The sequence below is a fragment of the Antennarius striatus genome, chromosome 17 (assembly GCF_040054535.1).
Source record: "Antennarius striatus isolate MH-2024 chromosome 17, ASM4005453v1, whole genome shotgun sequence".
NCBI lineage: Eukaryota > Metazoa > Chordata > Actinopteri > Lophiiformes > Antennariidae > Antennarius > Antennarius striatus.
The window spans coordinates 19,669,804-19,686,839 of NC_090792.1; the positions used below are offsets into that span (position 1 = coordinate 19,669,804).

The 17,036-nt window shown below is 42.2% G+C and overlaps 1 protein-coding gene across 2 annotated transcripts; it reads left to right on the forward strand.

Annotated features, from left to right (window-relative positions):
- The first annotated feature begins 12,597 nt into the window (after positions 1–12,597).
- lgals3b (lectin, galactoside binding soluble 3b) lies at positions 12,598–16,628 on the forward strand. 2 transcript variants are annotated; one of them, XM_068339103.1, is made up of 7 exons: positions 12,598–12,676; positions 13,647–13,668; positions 14,982–15,030; positions 15,293–15,441; positions 15,524–15,612; positions 15,948–16,116; positions 16,226–16,628. In XM_068339103.1, exons 2-7 carry the CDS (start codon positions 13,663–13,665, stop codon positions 16,382–16,384), a joined length of 621 nt encoding a protein of 206 aa, XP_068195204.1. In that variant the 5' UTR covers positions 12,598–12,676; positions 13,647–13,662; the 3' UTR covers positions 16,385–16,628. The 2 variants fall into 2 exon arrangements, with proteins under 2 accessions (XP_068195204.1, XP_068195205.1); XM_068339104.1 differs by lacking the exon at positions 12,598–12,676 and adding an exon at positions 13,508–13,552.
- Positions 16,629–17,036: the final 408 nt, after the last annotated feature.

A 17,036-nucleotide genomic window follows, 5' to 3' on the forward strand; every position in this document is an offset into this window, starting at 1 on the left:
ACAAGTGTTTAAAATCCATTTTGCATTGATTTTTTTTTTTTTAAATAAAATAGATCATTGTTGTGTCTCCAGGAGATGAAAACACAGAACATCAAATCCCACGCGCTTCATCACCTCCACACAGCTGACCAATCAGCAGCCCCCGTTCCACAACCAGCTCAAGGCGGCCGGTTGGGCCTTTGTTGCTCTTTGCTGTTCTGTATAAACATCACAAAAGCGTAATGTGTGTGTGCGTGTGTGTGTGTGTGTATCTATGGGGAGGGTGTCATTGTGGTTCCACCTCTGAGCTGGCAGTGAGGTCATAGCGGCGCCATCCAGTGGTCGGCATGTGATGAGACGATTTTATCAGAGACGCTACTGCACCTGGTTTTCTATTTTTTAGAATTTTTCACTTTTTGGCGGCTGGTGTGTTTCACCGGTGCTGCCTTCTTCTTCTGTAGTCATAAACAACCTGTAGGTAAATTAGCTCCACCTTCTGGCAGGAGGACTAAACCATTGTCGTGTCTGTTATTAAAGTTTCAGTAATTTAATGATTAATCTGTCATTTTAAAATTCAAGATTTATTCCAACCTAAAATATGAACTACAACTAAACCTCGTCTTTTTTGAAAACCGGCGTATAACCGAGAACAACATGACTCCAGACGACGTAAACCGAAATTTACCTGTAATGAGATTAGCTACTATGCTAAAGGGACTATGCAAAAATGGCTGTGTGCTCATATTCATGTCAAGAAAATTTTAAGTTAAATAAACTCTTTAAAAAAAACCCTCTCGGATCAACTGGAAAATGACTTGTGACCAAAAAAAAAAAAGGAAAATAAAAACCTGTAATATTCATTAAAACCATCAGATATCGGATTAGCGCACCGACTGCTGCCAAATGATTACTTTAAATAGTAGAAAAACAGAAGCGAGATTATTTTCAGACTCTGGAGGAGTCAAGAAAATACCCCTCGCGATGCTTTTAACCTTTGACCCCTCTGACGTCTGATGTCGGCCTTCATTGAGACAGAAACAAGAGGCTGAATGTTCGCTGCAGCAGCAGACTGACGGCGGGTCAATGCCCCCGCAGGCAGGAAGGGAAAGTAAGCCGAACAGCGTTGTTGGAGCTGTTCTCAGGAAATCAATCATAAACACAAGTGACTGCAGCTCCTTCATGGACGCGTCTGGACTTTACCAGGAGAAGGAGGTTGGGGGGGAGGACTGGAGGTGGGAGGTAGGAGGTGGCTGAGTTCTCCTGCTCATAACGTGGACTTTAATGCCTCCTGGCAACGGATGAATCAGACAGGCAAGCAGCTTTACAACCTCTGTCCATCTCCCACATCTGGAAACCAAATTTAACAGTCGAAGCTTTAATGGATTCAACTCAAGTCGGTTTTCATACGTTTCTTTCTTTCTTTCTTTCGTGGTTTCATTTTTCTAGCAACGCAAATTGATGGACGGGGTCGTCGACAAACGTTTCCTGTTTCTGCCACGACATAAATGTAAACGGAAGGTATGAAATTTTGCACACACACAAAAAAAAAAAAGGAAAATTGCATTCTTAAATGTATAATTTGACAGGAATTCTGTTGCTTTGCCTCGTAGGCTGTGTTGAAATGCCAGATTTTTAAACGTTTCCAGACAGCACAGGTCAGCAAATCTGAGCTCGATCCCATCAAGGGTTTGGATGTTTTACCAGACGGTTTCTGCGTCTAGACGGGTTCCATTCTGCCCTCAAATTCTGTTACTGCTGAGTGGATTTGTTTGGAGGAAATGATGTGTGATAATCACATTGATCTGACATCATCGAGCTCAATATGGAGTTTATTCACATCAGCGAAATACATTAGATGATAATTACATCACAGGCCGAGTGGTGTTAACATCCCATCAATCGGAAGAGACGAGTGTGTCTGACAACGAGGCAGAAAAGAGTTTTTTAGGGAGATTGTGAACAAAGCTTCTGCACAGGTGGCGGCGGCGGCGGATGACTCTGCTGAGACTGATGTGAAACTGGGCCGTGAAGGAGTGTGTACACACTACACCTAGCATTTTCTGACCTGTATATTATCCATCTATTATTTAAATATAAATATAAATATATTTAAGATCCGGTAGAAAAAAAATCAGAATTCATTTGTAACAACATGTTGCGAGAAAAGATTTTTATTTCATAGCCTCACAAAAATAAAATTCTTCTAATAAAAAGATGTCTTCAAGCCAGAACCTCAGAGATGAATGACTGTGTGTGTGTGTGTGTGTGTGTGTGTGTGTGTGTGTGTGTGTGTGTGTGTGTGTGTGTGTGTGTGTGTGTGTGTGTGTGTGTGTGTGTGTGTGTGTGTGTGTCTGACTGCATCACACACATGGACACTCACATACACACACAGACTGACTGCAGGCTAAACATCACAAACACGCCCACGCTGCCGCCTACATGAAGCATCAATGCTTCACAGAATGAACACATTTATTTCTGCAGGACACGGACAAAAGGGATCTGGACCTCGTGGTTCTGGAGAGATGCTGAAGAACAATCGTGATAGTTCTGCATGGAGAACATCATCAGAAGAAGAAGAGAAGAAGTGTCTTAAATGTCTGTCGTTCATGGGATGAAGCTTCTCACTAATGATGTACCGACTGGTGTGGAATCAAAAAAAATGAGAGGGAGGTTTAAATACCTGTACATACACACAAACACACACACACACACACACACACACACACACACACATTCACCTCCATCTCCCTCCTCTTGTCTTCTAACATGGCTGCTGGGTGAACAATAGCTCACACACACACACACACGCGCACACACACACGCACACACACACACACACACACGCACACACACACACACACACACACACACGCACACACACACACACAGCTGTGTCTCTAAGGAAACACACACACCTGTATATAGTACAGCGTATATTCTAACCTTGACCTGTGTGTGTGTGTGTGGGTGTGTGTGTATATACTGTATATAATCTATTTTTTTACATTTTGATTTTTATATATATATATATATATATATATATATATATATATATATACACAGTATATATAATGGCATGCAGAATTCATTTATTTATTCATTTAATTTAATGCATCCTACTATGGTGATGACATGTCCTACTATGATCTACTACCATTGAGCTGCTAACACGACTGCCTTTTTGGGCGTACCGGTCCTTTAATCGCTCGGGTCAGCTGATTTTTTGCTGACCTCACTGGGACTCTGCTCCAAACTGCTGAATCATCCCAATGATGTCACAGACTGTCGTTACTCAGCCGCTCCGACACAAACAATAAAGCAGAAATCAATAAGTTGATGCTGTTGACCTCCGGGTCAAAGTTCAGGTCCTTCATCAGCGCTGTCAGGATTATTGATCAGTTCATTTCTGATTATATTTCAATATTCAAAGCATCAATAACAATTCAGATTCTATTGTGTCATTGTTCTATCCAGAGTTAAGACTGGTTTGATTGCCATGGCAACTTAAACTGAACAACCACCCTGGACAAGAGGATGTTATTGAACCAATATTACTGGTAAATAAATAAGTAAACTTAAAAAAATATATAATAGTAATAATAATAATAATAATAATAATAATGTGTATGTTATTCTTTACTTTTTATTGGTTTACTCTGAGGTTTCAGGTATCGACTTGGTCAAGCAGACTTCACAGAGTCTGCTGTGTTCCCATGGAAACACAGCAGGATGACTGACAGACAGTATTTATGTGTGAGAGAGACAGAAAGAGACAGACAAAAAGAGTGGAGAAGAAAGAAGGGAGGGATGGAGGGAAAGAGAGAGAGAGGTTAATGAGCTGACTGGATGAGTGGCAGCTTTGGTTGGAAGACTTGAGACGTGTCAGGAGAGAAAAGAAAGGAAGAGAGACTTGAATTTTAACCCTTTTTTATTAATGCATGTCCAATTACTGGTTACAACACTCTGAGACACACACACACACACACACTGTTTAACCCTTATTTACATTCATTCACTACATTTATGTAAATGTAATGTAAAACTATATAAGTTGTAGCCAATCAGACGTCTTCTTTCGTTTGCAACATCACGTCCACACTGCCAGCAGGTGTGAACGACAGCAAACGGCGTGAGTGTGAGCTAGCACTAATGTTACACAGGTTTTCACTTACTGGGGTCTCCCCAAAAAACATGGGAATTTTTGAAATTGTAAAAAAAAAACCATCTTATGTTTTCGGTATAATCATTAGCATACAAACATGGAGGAGGTGGAGGAGGTGGAGGAGGTGGAGGAGGCGGGGGTTTGTCCTGGATGAGGCCTCATATTGGGTTTGGTCCTTAGAGAATAATAAAACCTTCTGCGACTGAAAATAATCGCCCTGTTCCAGAAAGCAGGACAATCTATTTCCGACGGTGGCGGAGCCGGAGCGTTTTAACGAGGACACGCCAGGCGGCGGGAGACGATTCGTCCCACCGGAGCGGATTGTTTCATTTTATGGAGACATAACTCTCAGCGAGAGGAAGAATTCAAATGCGAGGCGATGACTTCTTATCTGTGACCTTTAACCCCACAGAGCAGCCTCAAAGGAAGCAGAGACCTAGACTGACTTAAAGCAGGGACTGACTCCAGATCAGCTGATAAACCGACAGTTTCCAACATGTTTCCAGCGTCCGTCTGAACAGGAAGTGAGCGAATCAACCCCATCAGGAGCAAGGCGGGACTCATTGTCACGCGTCAACAGAGCTAGCTCACCAGCGTCTGGATGGAGGACTTGATTGTTATTTATGAATTTTTACGTTACATTAATTTTTCACTTCACTTTTTCCCTTTAATTCAGATTCGCCTTCTTGCGTCTTTTACGCTGGGATGATTTGTCCACAAGAGGGCAGCAAGGAGTCTGACCTTACGACGACAAATACGGCGACGCAAACAGGCGAGATTGTGTTTGTTAGGTTGTTATTTACAGCAAGATATTTTATCAACAATTATTATAAGTGTTAATAATTATTATTAACAGGCTCTGCTGCAGGGTTACATCACGGATCACACACTCATGTAAAGGTTCGTGTGTTTTCTCGTGTCCCTTCTTCAACCTCTTTCTGATTAATGGTTCAATTAACCTGCTGACAGGCGTGTGTGTGTGTGTGTGTGTGTGTGTGTGTGTGTGTGTGTGTGTGTGTGTGTGTGTGTGTGTGTGTGTGTGTGTGTGCATTTCAAGGGAGGTCATTAGCATGTTAAAGGTGTGTTCATTAGCTGGGGTCATTAGAGGCTGGGGGGCAGATGAGAGAAAGAGTTCTCACACACACATACACACACACACACACACACACACACACGCACACACACGCACACACACACACACACACACACACACACGCACACTTTGTTAAAAGTTAATATAATACTTAACTAATGTATTAATATAATACATTAACTAGTGTAATGTAATAATACAATACATTAACTAAATTAAATTAAATTTAGTTAATGTATTAATACCACAGTATAAAAATACTCCTTTGTGAATTCTAAGTAAAACAACAATAAAATAACAAAATAAAACATTTATAATTACAACTAAAAACTATTCTGACATAAATAACAACATATATCTTCACTGAGGCTCATTATTTATGTATTAATTAGTTGATTGTGATTTTTTTAAAATTTAAACTCATCTTTAATGTTGATATCATCAGCAAATGCTTAGATTTTTATTTATAAAATCTTCATTTGAGAAGGAACCAGTAAGTTATATCTTGCATTTACATTTAATTCACCCTAATTTACATTTCGTGTAAATTACCATGAAATTGAGATATTCAACTGAAATACTGCAGAAATACTTTCGCTGTTTGAATTCAGCTGACTTCTCAGCTTCTGCTCTTCATCCTCCAGGAGCTCCGGCGTCTGTTCTCTGCTCCTCTCCCTCTGTGTGCATTTGTGTCCTCTTCCAGGTCTCCATGGTGACAAGAAGTCATGTGACTTAATGACCTCATGTCGCTACACATTCCTATATTTCTGCAGCCTTTCAACCTCAGTCTGCAGTCCCGTTATGCTAATGCTAATGCTCTTTACCATGGTAACCACCTCATTGTGTTAGCATCCTGACATAGCGGATGAGCTGAGGATGATGCATTCTTCTTCATCCTGAGGGGAGTCTTCACGTCTCTGGAGGTCACCATCATCCATCCAGCCGCTGTTGAGACGCTTCAGTCCGGACTGACAGCCGTGATGCTAATGGGCTCAAAATCACCTCCATCCTGACTCAGCTGGGATGGAAATCTGTCCATTTTTCTTCTCCTCCTCCGCTCCTCAAGCCTCAGGAAGTCTCTGAGGAGCAGAGAGATGAGGTGGGGTCAGAGGTCAGGGGTCACCCAGAGGGTTAGGGTGAAGGAGATGAAGGAGCAGACATTCGGTCAGGCTCAAACACGCCAACGGACGCATAAACCTCTCACAGCTGCTGCCGCCGGAGGGAGGGGAGGAAGAGGAGAGGAGGAAGAGTAGAGGAGGAAGAGGAGGGGAGGAAGAGGAGAGGAGATCTGGATCAATAATTAATCCACTGTTCACTGATTTTGATCCAGCCACAAGATTTAACTGAAATGCGCCTAAAACTTTTAAAGCTATCACACAACCTCCTGCAGCTGTGTGTGTGTGTGTGTGTGTTGTTCGCCGACAGACACCATCTGTTTAACCTCCCTCTGTTCATTAATTCTCACACTCTTCCTCATGAATATTAATGAGCTGCAGGTTCGGTTGTCTGGAATCCCCGATTTATGGATGGATTTAGCAAAAAATATACAAAGTAAAGCTCATATGTACAAATTTATGGAAAAAAAAAATTTTTTGACAAATTTTTCAGATGGATCCAGTAAGACGCTATTTTCCATAAACCAGACTTTAAAGGGTTTTAAACCTCTATACCACAATTCAAACCAATACATTTCAAAATAAAATACATTTTTGTTTCAGAATGAGGAAGATGAGGATGATCGAGCTTCATCTTATGATGATAATTACGCCTCTCATTAACACACATTTGACAGTAATTACAGTTTAGTCTTTGTAAAACCAGAAGCTGCAATGAAACCGGTGACTTCCTGTTGGACTCTCTATTCTTCAGATGTGGGAAGAAACCTGCAGCCGAGACGCGTTCGTTCTCATCATTTTACCGCTCACATATATTTTGTTGTTGTGTCCTTTATTTTTGAACAAATCATCAGAAATTATTTCCTGTGAAGCACCAATCAGATTTGAGGCCAACTGTGATGACATAGCTCAGCGCACACATACACACATGTATACACACACACACACACACACTATGGAGCAAATAAACAAGAAAGCCACACCCACTCATGGAAAGGGGCGTGGTTAGCCTAAACTCATTTGCATGTTAAGCTACAGACGGTTTCTGATTTTTGCTCACAATCACAAATTATTATGGGATGTTTTAGGGTACTACGTCATAGAGGGGGGCTGATCTGGGATCTGGGTGTTGACTCTTCCCTTCATTTCTTTTCTGATCATCTCCAGCTGCAGTTTATTCTCCTGATTCATCACTTCTTCTCTCAGGGAGCTGTAAACGAAGGTTTGGCCTCAGATAATTTTCATGTAGCCGAGTTTGATTCTGATCTTCATTCCCGCGCGACTTGAGCACCTGACCTTGATGTTCAGCTGGGATCAATGGAGGCAGATAAACGACAGACCTGAGGCGACGCTCGTGGTTCAGACTCCACCTCTGCTCCGTTCATTTTCTCCTGCAGGTGAAAGGATCTTCTTCACACACACACACACACACACACACACACACACACACACACACACACACACACACACACACACACACACACACACACACACACACACACACACATATACACACACATGCATAGAATAAATACAGACATAAAGGTTCCTCTGCTGCCAATAAAACATCGACCTGCAAATGTTTTACTGCAGGACACACTGACAGGTCACCGCGTGTGTGTGTGTGTGTGTGTGTGTGTGTGTGTGTGGGTGTGTGTGTGTGGTGTGATCTCTTCCTTTTACTCTCCCGACCTTTTTTATGACATCATTTCCCGTCCAGGTTTCTCGTCCCTTCAACTTCATCACCTTATTGAATTAACAATATAATTTACTGTCGCCTCTCTCAGCAGATCCGCCATCACACACACACACACACACACACACACACGCACACACACACACACACACACACACACACAGAGGGAGGTGATCCAGTAAAAGTACCTGATGATTGATGCTGACAGCTTTCAGCTTCCTTGTGAAATAAAATCCTTTTTATTTCTTGAGGTGACATCACGACTCTGACAGGACGGCGCTCAGCGGTCATGTGACTCAGTAAAGGTGGCTCATGAGACTAGAGCCATTTGAAACGGAGCGGAACACCTGGATTAAACCCCTCATTTATTTACACCCAACAAACCTGAGGCGGCGTGAAGCCGAGCCCGTGTGACACGCGACACGTCAGCGTTTAGCGTGACTGTTGTGGAGTTTATTTGTCTTTTTCTCCCTGGATATGAAGCAAAAATGTCCCACAAAATGTTTTTGGTTCATATCCCTCAAGAAAAAAAACTTCCCACGAACTCAAACGCATCGCGTACGGAGTGGGCGGAGCAGCTGGGGTCAGAGGGCCCCTCGCTCTACCTTTATCCTGAGGCCCCAGTGGGTTTATCTGGTCGGGGTTTAGCGTCAGCCGTGATGGGAGAGAGGGGGCGGGGGGGTGAGGATGAGGATGAAGATGAGCACCTCAGGGTAGTCGTGTCAGAGGTCACAGTGATGTCATCACCAACACCTGGAGCAGAACTCATCAACACCGACACACAGCTGACCGCTGCAGGCTGTGTGTGTGTGTGTGTGTGTGTGTGTGTGTGTGTGTGTGTGTGTGTGTGTGTGTGTGTGTGTGTGTGTGTGTGTGTGTGTGTGTGTGTGTGTGTGTGTGTGCGTGTTTACTGGACGTTTGAGGCTCGTTCCATCTGAGTATTGATCCGCTGATACAATCCATAGCACTAAAGCAACATTTGGATCAATCCGCTCACATTAATGACAGCTTGTTGAAATAACCTGAACCCTGAACTCTATCGTAGAGTGTGCGTACTCTGATATAGCAAGTAGCAGATCGCAGGTAGCGTGTAGCATGTACCATGTAGCGTGTACCAGGCAGCATGCTGCAGAATTCTCTTAGAAGCGTCTGTTATTGAGCTGAACCCTTTGGGCCGATTAGAATTGAGAGCTCAGGTGAGAACAGACTTAATTAAATGGTGTGTGGTCAGTGTGTGTGTGTGTGTGTGTGTGTGTGTGTGTGTGTGTGTGTGTGTGTGTGTGTGTGTGTGTGTGTGTGTGTGTGTGTGTGTGTGTGTGTGTGTGTGTGTGTGTGTGTGTGTGTGTGTTAATCCTTCTTGCTGTTGCACTTGCATTTAATTGTCACTGCAGGCAACCAAAAGAATTATTGTTATTCTGGACTCTCTCTCTACCCTTTATCTTGTTTATATGACAACAGTTACGTGTTTGTTTGAACTGTTTGCATACATGACAACAACGTTAGCCTGGGAGCGTACAAACCGAGGCTAAATTAGCTGAAACATTATAGAATAACTTTTGTTTGGGGCTTTATTAACATTAAAACAGCCTTGTATTTAAACCATGAACACAACCTGAAGAAGAAAACCGATCGTTTAAACCTTTGTTCAATGATCAATAATATGTGAGGTTTATCACCATCAGATCAATATGAGATCAATCAGAGGACAGAGTCCAGTCGGAGTTGTAATCTGGAGCCTCTTTCTATTGTGACGTCTGCTAAATTCATTAACACACACACACACACACACACACACACACACACACACACACACACACACACACACACAGATTGACCTCAGCTGTCGAGCTGTCGGTGATTTAATAGTCTTTTAATGAAAAAATGTTCTCGAACGGGAAGTTCCTGCTGCTTCTATTACCCAGAATGCCCTGGGCTTGAGGTCGAATGAGGAGCTGAGAATGTGGGTTAAGGTGAGGACGGGTCGTTCTGACCCGTTTCCACAGCTTCACGTCTTCTTCTCAGAGCTGGAAGTGATTCCGTCGGAACAAACCAGATTAAAAGGAGCTGTGGGTTTTATGTATTTATGACATCATCGCATGGAAGATGAGGGAGAGTGGAGCGTCGCTGGAGGACCAGCAGACATTCCTCATACGCTGCATCTCAGACCCGATCAGTCGATAAGACCACAGACCTGATCAGCCGATAAGATGAGCCTCAGCAGAAGAATGTTGGACCTGATCCTCCACCTTCACCTTCAGATACGATCGGCCTTTCTCTGCTTCTCACTGGGCGTGTGCAAACAACTCTCCTCACGTGATGACGTCACTCACCTTGTTTCCACGGCGATTCTTGAAAAACACTTTTGTCTCTTGCTGCAGACAAATCATGACATGGATCAGTCCCTGCAGGTCGCCTCCCAACAACACTCATCATCAGTTATCAATTATCATATTTAGCGAGGAACTAGGAAGGCACATGTCAAAACCTGCTGCTGCTATTACCCACAATCCACCTCTCTTTAGTGGGGTAGTGTCCTGCAGCAGAGATGAGGAGAGATCGCAGGGGCTTTCGCCTAATTTGGATTGATTGTACAGTACATAGATCAATGTCAACACACACACACACACACACACACACACACACACACACACACATCTGTTTGTGTGTTCGGGTTCGCCGTTGAACTGGTTTTATGTTGAGGTCAGCAGCTCAGTTGGGATTATCCCAGTCTGCAGGCACCTCAGGACACACACACACAGAAGCACGCACACGCACGCACGCACGCACTCACGCACACACACACACACACACACACACACACACACACACACACACACACACACACACACACACACACACACACACAGACAAATACATCAAGCTTTACGTGACCGACTGGAGGTTGCAGTTATTTAACTTTATTTTATACAGTTGTGTGTGTGTGTGTGTGTGTGTGTGTGTGTGTGTATGTGTATGTGTGTGTGTGTGGGGGGGGTTGGAGGGGTGGGGGGTGGAGCCAGATGTCAGCTGACGTTGGGTGGGAGACAAGCAACCATTCATGCTCAAATTCATGTCCAGAGTCTCTCATTCACCTACAAGACATGTTTGTGGACTTGGGGGGCGACTCCAGCCCCCCACACAGACACACACACAAAGAACCCACACAGATATGTGGATGTGGGTCCAGAACCAGAACCCAGCAGTGATGCTAACCACTCCACCACTGCACTGCCCACCATGTGTCCAGCTTTATTTGATTCATTCGGGTTTATTTTCGGGGTGAAGGGGTCGGAGCATGGATTCATGCCACACACTATAGCATTTACAGCAGAACATTTCTCCATTTACAGGACTTGGGTGGAACTTTTAAAATAAAACCTACAGTAAATACACAAGAGAAAACTAAGTCTGCAATAAATACATGCATTTAGAGCCAAAAACTATAAATCTATATGTAAACAAAAAACAAAAACAAAACACATTTATTATTATTGTTTAATCACAAAACAAAATGAAAAACAGAAATAGAACGAAGAGATTTTAGAATAGAATAATTACGATATGCAGAGTGACGTCACAGTAAGCCTCCCTCTCTCTTTCCTGGTCTGCGCCGCCCCCTGCTGGCTATCACGTGTCAGCGCCAGTCACGACGTGCTGCTGCCCCCTGCCGGCTCTCAGGCAGACAGCAGGCACATTTAACCTGGAATGCATTAAATTCATCCTTCTTTGGATCCTTTAAGTTGTATTTTTAATGAAAATCAATATTTTTTTAAACGCCTCCTTGCACAGCTGCTCTGAAAAGTCTCTCCAGAATACTGAGGAATTATCTGTGTCCATTAGATGTTTATTGAAAAGCTGCAACTCCTTCTTTCTCCCTCTTAGCATCACCTCACCTTTACAGGTAATTGAGCTCCTATTACGTCATCTAACGCTCCAGTATCTTTAGTTTTCAACAGTTACTGGTTTCTGGCGCCTCGGCGTCACTTCTTTCACACTATAAAATGGATTTTTTTCTAGCAGAAATGTGGATTTTCTTCTGAAAACTTTTGTCATACTTTGACGTTTCTACATTTAAAGAATTATTCGCTGTCGCATCGAATACACAGCACACATATTTTGATGATATATAGAGAGCAAACACTCTTTTTTTTTTCATAACAACCACACCCAGTCTGCACACTCAAAAACACACATTGTGTGACCGTGAGTCACTGTACCGGTTTTCAGGTTCAGTTCACCTGTCCCACAGGTGTCTGGAAGATGATCCAGTTCGATTTTTTTGTGATTATCAGTTATGAGTGGGTTATTATTGTCATTATCACGAACTATAATATGAATGTAACATTTAGCATTTCAACAAATTCTGCTTGACAACATTCCAAAAGACGCACACCTTAATTAAACACAGGAGCGTTGTTCCAGGGTGTGTGTGTGTGTGTGTGTGTGTGTGTGTGTGTGTGTGTGTGTGTGTGTGTGTATGTGTGTGTGTGTGTGTGTGTGTGTGTGTGTGTGTGTATGTGTGTGTGTGTGTGTGTGTGTTTACTCGGAGGGGGCGGGGTCAAGGTGTGTCTTGTGTTTTAAAACATCCGCTCCTCTCCCTCACTGTGGGTTTCGGTCCTCTCTCTCAGGTACGTCCACGTTTACACTTTTCATCTTTCATACTTTGTGTTTATTTTTATTTTTTTGTGCTGAAGTTAAACCGACAGGATTTGTTTACTTATTTATTTATTTGCATCCAGTTCTGTTTGAGCTGATGAAGGAAGACCAGACAGAACGAATGGCTTCTGCTGACACAAAAGTTTACCTGCTTCTGTCAAATCCTGGTGATTCAGGAATGTTTGACTGAATTGTTCAAATGAAACTTTATTTAAACACAGAACGGGGACAAGTAGGAAGACTTTTGTAGCTGAGAGCTTTATTATTAAGCTCAGGAAAATATAAATCTGTAAAGAAACAAAAGCGAACAGATCACTGATCGTGAGGCATTCTTCTGGCTTGAGGCTGCTTTCTGCGTGTTTTGCGTGACACTGCTGACTCCGCCCACCACGAACACGACCCGGACGGGTTGTTTCGGCTGCAGGTTCATATCTGAAATGTGAAATATTTTAAACATGCTTCATTTTCAAATTTTTCCGGAAGGAAAATTAATCAATTTTTCCGGAAGGAAAATTCGAATAATGATTGTTAGGTAACTAAGTACAAGTACTCAGGTACTGTATTTACTTGAGTTTTTACACGACAAAATCTCAGCCGCAAATATATAGTAATAATTCATCAGAAAATTTTGATTTTTTTGTCTGCACCTTTAAACATTAAAAATGTGACATAAAGTGATTCAGCAATTTATGCACATTTATATTTATGATTTCTCATTAATCTTAACTGATCTGGAGGCATCGACTGGGAAGGAAGGAGGAGCGTTTTGTCTGTTTAAGTTAATCTTATTTTTACTGTCCAGTCAGGAAATCAGAACTCAGAACGTAAAGCCGACGAAGGAATTTCAGGTGCAGGTTTGCGTTCTTGTTTGTCCTCTTCGTGTCAGGACTCATCCACCACACCCTCAAACTGAAGTTTCTTTTTCTTTTCTGATTGTTTCAGTTCCCAGAGGAGCAACATGTTTGTAAGTCCTTATTTTTTATTCACATAAAAGTTCCTTGCTGCCTTAAAGTATTTCTTTCTGATTTATGTTTTGATGCTTTGCTTCTATTATAGTACCATAACAGAGTGCAATTCCTCCGGGATTAATATAGATAGCATCTATCTATCTATCTATCTATCTATCTATCTATCTATCTATCTATCTATCTATCTATCTATCTATCTATCTATCTATCTATCTATCTATCTATCTATCTATCTATCTATCTATCTATCTAGAGGTGAATAGATAAGAATGATTTACACTAGATGCGCATCATTTAAACACAATAAAGGCAAAACTGGATGCAGTGATTTTTTTTCCACATTTTTTAATCCACTAATTTTTTAATCCAAAAATAAATTATTTACGATTACATTAAAAAAAAACTTGAGTGAAAACAGACTTATGATCATAGATGATGAAACATTTTCCTCGTATTAATGCATTGATCGGAAATAAATGCTCCATCGGTTAGATGACTAAAGAATTCACTGTGTGTGTGTGTGTGTGTGTGTGTGTGTGTGTGTGTGTGTGTGTGTGTGTGTGTGTGTGTGTGTGCGTGTGTGTGTGTGTGTGTGTGTGTGTGAGTGTGTGTGTGTGTGTGTGTGTGTGTGTGTGTGTGTGTGTGTGTGTGTGTGTGTGTGTGTGTGTGTGTGTGTTTGTGTGTGTGTGTGTGTGTGTGTGTAGACACACTATATAACACTACATACTGCGTTCAGGGACGACTTGGACAGTGTCATAACATGCTTAGGTTTGCATTGTAATTCAGATGATCATAGTGAGTGTATGTTAGGTATGTGTATGTGGTTTTTGGGCTCTCTTTGATTCATGGATCACAAGATGAAGGACAGTATATAGCCATAGTCAACTTTATTGTCAAATGTACCATATATGCACGACATACAGCACAAATGAAATTACAGTCCTCTCAGACCCCATGCATTTATAAAAAGTTTTTTTTTAAATTGAAAACTTATCAAAATTTCAACCCGGAAAGCATGCTAGCATTGGCTAAGAGACGTGATCATAAACTGAAATCTTGGACAAATTAAAATATCGACCATACGGAATCGCTGAAGGACAGACGGACCGGTTGTGTGTCCAGCTGCAGTTCATTAAATGACCACCAGGGGGTGGTGCATTCAGAAGACATTCAGCTCATCTATGGAGTTTATTTTAGTTTGTTTGTGTAAAATCTATCCTGACTTCGAGTTTTTTTATTTTCACTTGAAGTTAGTTTGATCTGGCTTACGTCAATCTGTGATTGCTCTTTTCCTGTCTCCTCCCTGCAGGGTCCCCCTAGTGGTGGTGGTGGCAGCGGTCATGGAGGTCCATGGCAAGGTCAGTCACTATCACCACTTTTTGGGTGGGTTTAATATTTCTGTGTTTTTGAACAAAAGAATTTTCAAAAAAATCCTTGAATCTGAAACATGTAGATCAGTCAATCAATCATTTATACCTTCATTGATTTGACGCAAGTAACTGACGAACTGATGAATATTATATTTTATTTATGATGACTGCAAATATTCTGAAAGAAATAGCATCAAATTAAGTGTGGTTCGTTTTTTCTTTTTTCTCTTAATATTCTGAAAACCTCCAGATCCTCCGTCCGGAGGCTCAAACTTCTGGCAATCAAACCCCGATCCGTCCAATCCACCCAATCAGTACAACCCGTCTAACCAGCCCGACCCGTATAACCAGCCCAACCCACAAGGGCCGTCCTACCCATCAGGCCAGTCACGAAATATGGTAATAGACATTGGATGGATGGATGGATGCTTGATGGATGGATGATGGATTGCTGATCTAATCATTGTTTCCCTGTTGACAGAGCGTCCCGTACCAACATCCTCTTCCCAACGGACTTTATGACAGAGTTCTGATCACCATCAGGGGAACCATCAACCCAAACCCCCACAGGTCAGAATCCTTCCTGCATTTTAGTTTCAAATAATTCACATATTTTTGTCCAACGTATTTTGTGGCCAATAAAGACGACAGTTTGCTTTAGATTTAGCTCAAAATTATATCACATTTCAGATGGTATAAACTCAACTTGACAACTAAACTAAATCCATCCAAGAAAAACAATGACTGTCTGTCATTTTAAAGGAGGACACCAGACTTTACACTAAATATATTTAATACGGTGATAAGTTGAGGACAGATGAAGGGTTTTGTGTGATAACACCATAGAGAATTAAATTCTGTGTCCTATGTTAAGATTGGAGAACATAAATCTCCCTGTTTTCCAGGTTTGCTGTTGATCTGTGCGCCTCCAACGACATTGCCTTCCACATGAACCCTCGCTTCAACGAGGCCGGCAAGAAGGTGATCGTCATGAACAGCTCCATCGGGAACTCCTGGGGGAGCGAGGAGAGAGAATGGAATTACTTCCCTTTTGAACCGAGAAGAGATTTCACGGTAATTATATTGGATTCATACCAAAATCCCCATTTTGAAGGTCCTTGAATGCACCGTAGTGTTAAAAATCCCGTCTGTATGTGTGAGGGACTTTCTATCGCCTTTCTAGATTGAGATCCTGTGCTCCAACCACGATTACACGATTACAATCGACCGGCGCCAAGTGCACACGTTCAGACACCGGATCAGCAACCTGAGATCCATCGGGGAGATCAAAATCCGCGGCGACCTGACCCTGCAGGATGTTAGAGTCGAGATGAAGAACTGAGGCAGCTCTCCAGTCCCCAGGGATCCCTGCAACTAAAGGGGATCGAGACAGTCTTCTGATGGTTGTAGTTGATTCGCAGGAGACCCACTTCACCTAGTCTGAAACATATGTTGAATAAATTTGGAGCTGAATCTTGGTAACATTAGCAGAATATGTTTTTTCTATTCTTAAAACATCTGCAGAAGGTTCTCGCAATCATTCTGTTCTGGTTCTCTTCTGACTCGTTTCAATAAAAGGCTCCACTCTTCAATTTGTTGTGTGTGTGTGTGTGTGTGTGTGTGTGTTTTTGCATCTGTGTGAGGACAGGACAAACCCCGACTCTTGACCTCTGACCCCTGACGTCTGCTGGTGTCAACATTGGTGTAATGGATCAATTTAAAGGAGAGATCCAGTGTAAAAACAATTACAGTATGTCACGGGTTCATGAATGCAGTGGGGAAAAATTGATGGCACAGCCGTTTGTTTGGTGGGTTTTTTATTGTCACCAAAAACAACCAGTGAAAAAATATTTACAGTGAAGATAAAAAATTCCCAAACCAAAAACCCAGCGCAACAAAAAGAAGTATATACAGAGAAAACTTACACTACTAATAGCCACCATGCACAATGTTCTATATGGACAGCTCCACTCTAGCTCCAACTCTCACCCCTC

What these genes read in the sequence shown, in the direction of transcription:
- lgals3b (XM_068339103.1), top strand. An exon ending in ATCAACCCAAACCCCCACAG is followed by an intron (nt 15,613 to 15,947) that starts GTCAGAATCCTT and finishes CCTGTTTTCCAG; the next exon opens with GTTTGCTGTTGATCTGTGCG. An exon ending in AACCGAGAAGAGATTTCACG is followed by an intron (nt 16,117 to 16,225) that starts GTAATTATATTG and finishes TCGCCTTTCTAG; the next exon opens with ATTGAGATCCTGTGCTCCAA.